The sequence below is a fragment of the Notolepis coatsorum genome (genome assembly GCF_963971535.1).
Source record: "Notolepis coatsorum genome assembly, chromosome: 3".
Lineage (NCBI taxonomy): Eukaryota > Metazoa > Chordata > Actinopteri > Aulopiformes > Paralepididae > Notolepis > Notolepis coatsorum.
In genome coordinates this window covers 54,120,609-54,131,523 of record NC_140167.1, presented here as the reverse complement: position 1 = coordinate 54,131,523, position 10,915 = coordinate 54,120,609, and the positions used below count along the sequence as shown (strand labels likewise).

Below are 10,915 nucleotides of genomic sequence, written 5' to 3'. Positions count from 1 at the left end.
TAGCATGTATAGACAATGGAAATATATCGGCATTGAATAAATATGGTTTATCTAGTTCAAATGAATATTTACGCGTAAAGTTTGGCTGTTAAACTTTGTATAGTCCTCCACAATGGCATCTGATATTTTGGATTCGTTAGAACAACTTGGGTAAGTAAATAATAAGAGGTAGCTAACATTACTGCAGTCAGCTGCGTAGCAGCCAGCAGGGCATCACATAGACATACATACACTACGGCTAATGTATGTAGGTGTAGCTACGCTGGCGTGACGTATTTAGTAAATATTCAAGTTTACTTAAGTAGCGCTTGCTAGCTAGGTTGACGTCTTTAGTTTTGTTGCTCAACTGATGACTGTTTTCTGTAACATTACACAGCTACGATGGCCCTCTACTGGAGGAATCTGCACTTGACAAAGCTGCAGAGGGGGGCCTGTCTTCTCCTGAGTACGTGAACCTATGTATGTGGCTTGCATCCAGATTAAAACCGTTATGCGATCTGGAGGAGAGCATTTCTTCTGGTTCCGGTTAGTTTCATCCATACCACTTCCTTGCAAAACAAGAATGCATGTTGCTATGATGTTGATGTAAAGTGTGATCTTTGTTATGCTTGATCTCTCTCTCTCCCCCCCCCTCCTCCTCCCCCCTCCTCCTCCCCATCTAGATGACACTGACTGCCTGCAGTTTGAGATGAGTGGTTTGCTGAAGGAGTTGCACTGTCCTCATGAAGGAGTCGTTTCAGGGATTCTTCAAGGCAGCCTGCAGAATAAGAAGGATTATCTAAAGCTTGTCTGTAGGTAGCCATTTGTTTAGTTTATTTTTGTGGGGACAGATACAAACACGTCAACATATTATGTAGGCATATACAATATTATACCATACATGATAAAAACACAATGGCCCAGTGCCTTGTGTCACAGCACTGTATGTAGCTATAGAGTGTTTTCAAACGTCATCAAACCGGAAGTCGGCCATTTGGGAGATACTGAACGTATCCAACGCAAGCAAACTAGCAACGGTTCCTGGTCATTGTTGCTCAAAATGGTAAATTATTGCTGTGTTTTTGGCTGTACTAATCGGTCGGACCGGGAAAAGCATTTTGAGTACTTCAGATTAGGGCTGGGCGATATGGCCTCTAAATGATATCACGATATTTTTTGGCTCTATCACGATACACGATATATATCGCAATATTTTGATATTTCCAGTCTAAAGCACTTAAAAATGCTTGATTTAACCCTTTGATGGATACGGTCACGCAAAAATGATGATGATAATAATCCCTGCAACATATGTCTGCATTAAACCATGAAGATGCTTTCAAAAATAATTAAATGAAAAGTTTCTAAAAATGCAAAAGAGTAGTCTACTGACACACTAATACAGAATTTATTTTATTAACATCTAAGACAATTTAGATAAAAACTCTTGTGCCTAAGACTTTTGCACAGTACTGTGTTTTCTATCCACTTTAGCCAAAAATACACACACATATATATATATATACTGTATGGATGAGGGTTTGTGCAAAACATCACGATGTCCACGATACGTTTAAAAAGTGTATCGTTAATGAACTGTACCCGATATTTATTTAATATCGTCATATTGCCCACCCCTACTTCAGATTGCCAAAAGCTATTACAAATCAGGGAGAAGAGTGCAAAAAAGGAGGCAAACACCCCTCTCCTCTCATCTGTCCTCTCCCATCTGAACGAACTACCAAAGTACCGATCAGCATTTCGATAAAAAAATTTCTGTACTAGTAGACTTAAAAAAAAAATCAAATGTAATGATCAGTTGATCTAGTAATATTATTGAATCACCTAACCTTGGCTTTCACAATACACATGTGACATGTCATTAATGAGCTGATACTGTGCCTCGCTCACCCATCCACACGCCATCTGATTGTAGGCAATAGGCATCCAAACCTTTGTAAGATTTAAGGTCTGTGTATGGGCTTGGTGAAAAAATGAGGTAGTTCACTATGTCGGGATAGGCAATAGAAGGCAGAATTGTCGGGTTGTAACTCCAAGATGAAGGAGCCAGCTTGTACGGATCTTCACCACCTATTAGTCTGAGTTTATCAGGATATCGCGCCCTTTCCTGCCGACTAAGTCCTTCTCTGTAGGTTCTAGCAGCTTCCACACGTTTTCCTGAACTTTTCTGTGGTGTAGAAATCCTAAAATCCTAAAAAGTCAACTTAAATCAAACATTCAGCGTGCAATCCATTCTGATGTTTAAATCCTAGTATCTCCGCAATGTCCGCGCATCCGGGTTACTGACCAAATCGTGACGTCGGTGCAAACAAACTATACTGCCCTACAAAGGCAAAAAGACATAACTTCAGTTACTGCCTTTGCATTTGTACAGAAGAGTACCCCTCTACACGTGTATTCATACCACTATATCTGTACCCCTCTACACGTGTATGAATACCACTACATCTGTATCCCTCAAAATCTATATGTACTAATACTACTATATCACTACTGCCCTACAAAGGCAAACTATAGTAACTGAAGTTAAGGCTTTTTGCCTTTGTAGGGCAGCATAGCTCTAACCTAGCTCTCTGAGTGAACATGTAATGTTAATGTTTTATCATATTTTCTTCTGTAAAAGTGTTTCTGAGCTCGGAGCTTCAAGCAGCCCAGATAGTGAAGAGCAGACCGGTCTCTAATAAACAGCCAGGAAATAGTCCAGTACAGCAGGAGCTCCAGGTCATCTGTGAAACTCTGAAGCTCCCACAGCCAAGTGAACAAGGTTTAGAAGATGTATTCTCTGAAGTGGAAAGTAAGGTATGCTTCAACGCATGTTATTTGTCTTGTGGTGGAATATGATTTTCTTTAAACATTTATTATTATTATTTCATCTTTGTTAACCTGGATACAAATGGGATTATTCTTGTACACATGGTACAGTAAGTTATATACAGTAGTACTAACAGAATGTGAAAAATGTGTAAATGAGCTACTTGCCTTTGGATTACGCTGATGCGTTTTATTGCGTGTCACCTTAGATAAACCAGGTACTTAAAGATCTCCCAGAGGGCCACGTTGGAAAGCCAGTGTTGAGGAACTCTCTCAACACTGAACAGTGGGTAAGCAAATAACACCTTTGAATTCAGCGATTTATTGCTCTACTCTTTTTGGTTTTCATACCTCTGTGTAGAAGTTGTCAGTACATAATGTTAAATGGCAGTGGGGTGGTAGCTAGAGTCTTGAATCGTCCGTCTCAGAACCTTTGCTTCATATCTTCTGACGAGGAGTGAAGAGATTAACAATGTGTTGAAGGGATTAACAACGTGTCTATCTGAACCAACGGAACCATGTGGGCTTCTGTCTCCACAGGAGAAGCTGCACAACATCAACACAGTGCTGTCCTCCCAGTATGAGTGTCGGCGCCGGATGCTGATCAAGAGACTGGACGTGACGGTACAGTCGTTCGGCTGGTCAGACAGAGCCAAGGCGAGTTTACCCACCGGTTAGTCTGACCTACAGGATGTTAGTCTGACCTACAGGATGTGAGTCTGACCTACAGAATGTGAGTCTGACCTACAGGATGTCACACATCGGTGCAGCTCTCCCGTTGGCCGACTCCCTCTGCACGGCTCGACATTTCCTGGTGCGGCTTCATGTCGTTTCCACACTAGACATTTTCCCAGCGTGCATCTGGTGTAAATAGCAGGGTGTTCCCTGACCTTCCTGGCCAAGTTCCCAAATGCAAGCAAGACTATGCAGATCTAACTTAACCCCTGAAGCCCGACGAGCCCGGTACTGGGCCGAAATTAATATTGCGTCATAAATAGATCAATACAGTCCGTATTAATTAATGTTGCGTTTCTTTCAAATGTAGCCAAGAGTAAAGACCCTAATCCTATCAAAACAGCAGTAAACGTTTATATTTTCAGCATTATGCTTGTTTATCAATGATTTTAAGTGTTATTAGCTAAATATATATATATTTTTTTTATCCACTTTTTCTCCTCCTTTGTTACATTTTTCTCCCATCCCAATTTAGCCGTGCCAATTCTCCCCTCCCCCGTCTTGAATGTTGCTCGCATGTGCCCCCCACTGGCCGGTTGTAGGGAGGATAGAAGCCTTGCATCACATGTCCCCTCCGCGTGAATACTTTCGACAACAAATGTTTGTTTCCGCGTTCGAGTTTTGCGCTCTGATTGGCCAGGTCATGTGACATGTGCGCCAATCGCGGGACAGCAAGTTCTGCGCCTATTTCCGGGTCTAACAGCCTGCAAACTACCTGGCGTTCTATCGCCATGCTCTAAGACAAACTCTAACCTTAACCAACTTTGAAAGAGTGCCTAAGCTTAACCGTCGGAATCAGGGCAGGCGTTCTATCGCCATGCTCTAAGACAAACTCTAACCTTAACCAACTTCGAAAGAGCGCCTAAGCTTAACCAGTGTAGAAGCTTGCGGTCCCACGATTGGGCGTACATAAGATAAGATAAGATATTCCTTTATTGATCCCCTTGGGGAAATTCAGGCATCATAGCAGCATGGGGGGGGGGAGGGGGGGGGTACAGGTAGTAAAACAACACAGTGTACAGGTAGTAAAAACAACACAGGCAGTGTAAACAATTTGGTCAATATGGTCAATATAATTTACTATCTGACTAGCTGAAGAAATATTCACATTATTCACAGTGTCACAAATTCACATGTCACATGACCAGAAATGACCTGGCCAATCAGAGACGCGGAAACAAACATTTGTTGTCTAAAGTATTCAGGCGTCCCCTCCGATACATGTGGAGGCAGCCAGTCACATCTTTTCACCTGCCAGCGCGGACTCTCATTTGGCGAGGAGTAACGTGTAGGAGGCTCAGACTGCCCCCGCCATTTTCCTGTCTCTGCTGTGCAGGTGCCCCAACTGACCTGTAGGAGTCGCTGTCCACAACGTCCAGATTACCACCCATCGACTTCCACCTGCTAACTCTGCCAATTGAGTTAGTATGACGGCTGGCCCAAGCCGGAGGCAACGCCGACAGCCGGAGTTGAACCCGGTGTCTCTTGCGTTGGTGACGAGTGCAATGTCCGCTGCGCCCCGCATTTTCAAAAAATTCTGACGTTATTTTCGTAATTATATCTCATGGGCCGAACAAAAAAACGCATCTCAATCTGATTAAAAATGGCGAGTTATAGGCCCTGACGTATGATAGATTATCGATTGATGTTTCTTTCCTATACACGCTATATTAAAAAATTCAAATGTATATGATCGGTATACATTATGCTTTATCATGCGTGAAGGAAAGGGGGGGGGGGTCGTTTATAATTCCTTGATCGTCAGTAGCGTCTGCTTTTACTATGGGTTGATACGTTGATCAGATGGATTGCCGTGAAATAAATAAACAATCGGGCTGAAAATAACGTTAGATTCCTCTTACCGTTCGCAGATGAGACTGGAGGAAAAATATTCCAATTATTTGATGTCGATCTGCTAGATCCATTTCCTGTTTGTATGACGCAATAAACGCCGAAATCATATTGATTATTGCGTTTAGAAAGCGATCCCAATGCACTCAAGTGTGTATCTAGATCCATGCTACAAGATATTACTGCCGGAGGATTCTCCCAGATGCACCGAGCGCCACTTCCGGTTTGGCTTGGAGTGTAACTCGCCCGACATCCACCAGGCGGCGGTATTGAGGCGTTGCAATATCAGAACAGGGTCCAGCTGCGTCCCGGAGGGAGGCTGGATGAATTATGAATGCCATGGCGAAAAAATGAAATATTTATCCCAAAAACGAGTTAACTCGTTTATGGCGCACAACGCATGGCGGGCAATAACGAGTTTACTCGTTTTTGGCGGACAAAGTGTTAAACTGTGATGAAACAAAGGAGAATATGAATTATGATTTTTCTTTGAGAGTGAATAACACCATGCTAATAATGACCAGACATGAAAGACTACAACTGATCTCATACAGTACCTTCTTGAGATCATGTGTACAAGAATTCTAAGGAAATTAATAAAGGGAAGATGATTACAGATAACAGATAATGAAATCTACTGTATGTACAGTAGCTTTTTTATTTTTATCAGGGTGCAACCGTTTTGAAACAAATTTCAACTCTAATTGTTGCTACATGCTAAAAATAGGGAAGCGAAACTAACTGTGCTTCAATATATGTCAATAATGTTAAGTGTTGTGGTTTATTATCCCGAATAATAAGAGATATTAAAAAAATTCATAGTAATGTGCTTGAAACCCCATAGAGGCTTTTGGGAAGTGTCGTTTGAAAAAATTCGAAAGCTCTCACAATTCCTGACGTTCAAATTTTCCAAAATGGTCGACATTCGCGAACTATTCAACACAAATGAAAATCTATCTAATAACACTTTAACCTATTGGTAAACTAACGTATTGATGATAATATACATTATAAATGCTGTTGTGACATGGTTATGATGTTTATACTTGAATATGTTTGAAAAATAAAACGATACTTTTGTCAAACAGTCTGGAGAGCTTGATTTATGACGTGATGTCATTTTGGGACCGGTACCGGTCCTGTCGGGTGGAAGAGGTTAAGAGGTTCAAGCAAGGCTATATGCACATCTAACTTAAAGCAAGGCTATATGCACATCTAACTTAAAGCAAGGCTATATGCACATCTAACTTAAAGCAAGGCTATATGCACATATAACTTAAAGGATATAGTTCTGTTCTTCTGGAACCCTAGCTCTATTTGCTACTTACCGATGACGTTGTTGATCGTTAGAGTTCTTTTCCCAGACATACCCCATGCGAAGGTAAGTAAGAACTCACTAAAAACCTAGCAATAGGAAAAAAGCACCACAGGCAATGTGGAGGGGAGAAACCTTAGAAGGGCCGTTCAAGGAGGGATCTCCCTTCTTAGATGAAATCTCATTAGTAGCCCCGTAAACCAATGCAAAGTCAACGGGCTCGAGCGTGTCTGTACAAGTTGACCGCAAACAACTGAAATCTACTTTGTGCACTGCAGAGTAGATTTCACTCAGTCTTCTGGTCAGCTTGTACAGACATGATCTTGAACCTGTTGACTTGGCATTGGTTTGTGGCTAATTAACCAGAGCTAGTATGAGGAACAGCATGGATTGTGCTGAAAAAGGACTCTTCCAATCAACAACATTATTGGTAAGTTGCCAATAGGGCTAGGGTTCCAAAAAACAGAACTCTCCCTATAGTAACTGAAGTTAAGGCATTTTGCCTTTGTAGGGCAGTTAGCTTTAACCTAATTTGCAATACCAGGCAGTCATGCAACAGTTATACCATTCTTGTGATGAACTAGCTGGTGCAGGATAAGAATAAACTGAGTTGATCTGCACAGTGGCATGTCACTCTAAGACATAGTCATTGATTACCCATGGTCATATTGCTGCCCCTTGTGGTTGATATTTTCACCCTGCTGCTCACTCTGCCCCCCTCTGCTCCTCTCTGCCTCTCTTTTATTTCCTAGACAGACTTTGATAGTACTTCCAAGGAGACGCTGACATCACAGATTGGGGGCGGGGCAGAGTGTGCAGCAGTACTCTGACATCACAGATTGGGGGCGGGGCACCATGTGCTGCATGGTGAAAATCTCTACCACTAGGGCAGCAAAATGACCATGCGTGTAGTTACTCTTTAATGTGCAAAATGTTTTGACCTCACTTTTGAAGCGCTTGCACGTTACATGTCTAGGAGCAGTATGCCATTGTGTGGATCTATCTTTATTTCACTCAAATTCCCAAATCAGGTCTCTGACATCAAGGCCACCTAGTTGCCTCTCTCCTTGATTGGCTGATATCAACCCTTGTCTCCCGAGCCTTTCAGCCATTATGTGTGTGTGTTGTGTGCCTGGTGCCGGTGTATGGCAGCCATTGAGCCCGCATAGCCCATGGTTGGGTGCTACACATTGGTGGTGGCCTTTCATATACGCCTTTCAATAACAGGCCTTTCATAAACTGACTACAGCTGATTTCTGGTCAGCTGTCACAACAGCGTGGAAGTTGTCTTGATTGACAACCCAATATTATCTTGGACTTACAGATAGTGAAAAGGAGCGTAGTTTGGCCTAACTGTATAATAACTGTTCATGTGTGTGTGTGTGTGTGCGTGCGTTGGCAGGTGAAGGTTGACAGCATGGCCAAAGCCTACCAGCCCAGGAGACACATTCTCAGGCCACAGACGTGTGTGGGTATGGCTGAGCTGCTGGCCGCCAGGGAGGACGTCTGTAACGTAGTGAAGACCAGCAGTGGCTCCTCCAGGGAGAAGACTGCCTGTGCCGTCAACAAGGTACCGTAGCTCTTTGGATCCACGCCTGTGTTGAGTTGCAACCTGAGTAGAATAGGAACCTACAGGGTTCCTTCAGGGTCTTAAAAAGTCTTGAATTTAATAATTCCCAGCAAAAAACTCGTATGGAATTACTTCTTTCATAGTCATTTTCCTTCATAAGTTTTGGCTGTGAAATAGGTATTAAATTCTATTCAAAGTGGTCAAATCTTAAATTTAACTTGTTGAGACCTGCAGGAACCCTGACCTATCACATTTATAGAAATGTACTGATTAATTAATTTCTTTCTCCCCAAGAGCTTCTAATATGCTGTATTGTTTCTTTCCTACCTTACTTAGATTGTTTGAGTACCTGCAGTACATCAGCATTTGTTATTTCTTAAAGTTGTTTTGATCACACACACTTTACACACTTTACACCAACCAACATGTGGAAAATATTTTGTGTTGCTTTTCTATTCTATCCAACCGTACAAGTGGAGAAGGTGTTCCAGTCTAAAACATCTCTTCCCTCTGCTTGTGGTCCACAGATTCTAATGGGCAGAGTACCAGACCGGGGAGGCCGTCCTTCTGAGATACACGCCCCGCCTCCTGAGATGCCACCCTGGCAGAAGAGACAGGACGGTGGGGGTGGCTGGGGAGGCCGGGGTGGGCGAGGAGGAGGAGGAGGGGGGGGTGGTTGGGGCGGAGGAGGAGGAGGTAGCTGGGGTCAAGGAGGTGGCAGTGGTCGGGGAGGAGGAGGAGGTGGTGGTGGTGGTGGTGGTTGGAGAGGAGGAGGAGGAGGAGGAGGATGGAACCAAGGTGGACATGGAGGAAAGAGGGGACGCTATTATTGATTTGTATTATTTTGTTGGGATTACATTTTTTGTTGGGATTACATTTTTTAGGTGTTGTATTCTTTCCTATTATTAGGCCAGACAGTGTTGCATAATGAATTTACTTCACTCTATCTCCAGACCTTTTGTCTGTAACGGCAAGAAAATACTAAGACATTTTTATATATTATTTTGATCAGGTGATGATTTTCAGAATTCTATGAAGTATCTCTCCTGTAGGGCGGCTAAGTGGCGCAGTGGGCATGGCGCTCGCCACTAATGCAGGAGATGCTGGGTTCGAGCCCAGCTCTCGGCATTGCTACCAGCTTGGCTGGTCGTTCATACTAATACAATTGGCAGTATTAGGGGGTGGGAAGCTGGTGGGTGGGGATCGGACGTTGTGGACAGCGACTCCTACAGGTCGGTTGGTGCGCCTGCGCAGCAGAATCAGGAAGCAACGAGGGCGGCGTGCCCCTCCCACGCAGACCCTCGCCGCTGAGAGATCGCGCTGTGCAGGTGAAAAGATGCGACAGCTGCCTCCTCGTGTACCGGAGGGGACACGTGATGCAAGGCTTGGTCCACATTGCAGCCGACCTGTGGGAGGCATGGCCTAACAGCGTTCGAGACAGGGGAGGGTAGAATTGGACAATACGAAAATAGAAAATGGGAGAAAAAGTAGAAAAATAAAGTATCTCTCCTGTTTGACCAGTTTCTAATGCTTGTAGTCAGTTCCTTCTATCACCCATCACACTGTCTGTGAGGTCTATGATTTCTGTGTCCGTAAACCAGATTTCCCCGAGATACTCCAATCTCTTTACATTTAACGTACAAGTTTACATTTTTTAACAATACTGTTGTCACTGATATTTTATAATAATAAATCCAATGTATATAAAAATGTCATATGGCAGCAGTATTATGAAGTATTTGGGATGGAATATAGATGAGAATTGACAACTCTGAAAGGAAACAGCACCATATATATTTTTTATTAACCCATTCAGTGCCAATTCAAAACGGTATAAAACGGAAATGTACCAATGGAAAAACAATCCGTTTCGTACATGTTGACTGCAAGCAAGTCATTGATAAGCGACGGGTGTATTAGAATCTACCATAGCCATAATTTAAGATATAGTTTAAGCGTTCACAAATTTCCCCGTCCTCCCATTGACTTCAGTGTTGGCACGCTAGCCCTAATATGGTCATAAGGGCGTGGCTCTGAATGAGTTAAATAAATGTTGTGGCCGATGCTTGAAGAGCGGGGCACTCTTTATCACTCTTGATTTAGAATTGACAAGTCGAAGTAGATAATTTATACTTTTCACTTGAATGAATAATAGAAATTCAATTTCCATATTATTTCATAACATTGCACCATTTTAATTGACTGAAGGTATTATTCCATTGCATGAGTTTCATTAGGTTGCAGTAACATTTAGCTCTATCAGTGGTTGGGTTGGCCCGGGGAATAAAGGTTTTACTCATGCACGGGCAATTTATTGTTTCATTTATATGTACATTTAACATGTGTGTATAACGCACTTAATTTTTTTTGTCTTTTTATGAAATCTTATACATTTGATTACAATGTTATTAAGTAGAATTGAATGATGATATTGATATGAGTAAAACTGTTTACCCGCAATTAATTCACTCTTGACATTATTTAACAAAATACTGAGGAAACAAAGAGATAGTTTTTGCAGGGTTTTCTACCAAATTTGGTCATTTGAATTTGGGACAAACAATGTCTTATTGAAAGGAGGTTTTTCAATTGGTAATTTAGGTCAGATACATACTTTAAAATATATATATTTC

The 10,915-nt window shown here is 42.3% G+C and overlaps 1 protein-coding gene across 1 annotated transcript; it reads left to right on the top strand.

Annotated features, from left to right (window-relative positions):
* On the top strand, positions 1 to 10,581 carry fam98b (family with sequence similarity 98 member B). The gene is made up of 8 exons (XM_084309835.1): positions 1 to 150; positions 377 to 525; positions 663 to 791; positions 2,624 to 2,799; positions 3,021 to 3,101; positions 3,352 to 3,468; positions 8,115 to 8,282; positions 8,810 to 10,581. Exons 1-8 carry the CDS (start codon positions 113 to 115, stop codon positions 9,113 to 9,115), a joined length of 1,164 nt encoding a protein of 387 aa, XP_084165961.1. The 5' UTR covers positions 1 to 112; the 3' UTR covers positions 9,116 to 10,581.
* Positions 10,582 to 10,915: the final 334 nt, after the last annotated feature.

Excerpts from the sequence above, each read along its gene's own strand:
- fam98b (XM_084309835.1), top strand. The coding sequence starts at position 113 with ATGGCATCTGATATTTTGGATTCGTTAGAACAACTTGG. Across the intron at positions 526-662 it reads GAGCATTTCTTCTGGTTCCG|ATGACACTGACTGCCTGCAG; the intron begins GTTAGTTTCATC and ends CTCCCCATCTAG. Across the intron at positions 3,469-8,114 it reads GCTGGTCAGACAGAGCCAAG|GTGAAGGTTGACAGCATGGC; the intron begins GCGAGTTTACCC and ends GTGCGTTGGCAG.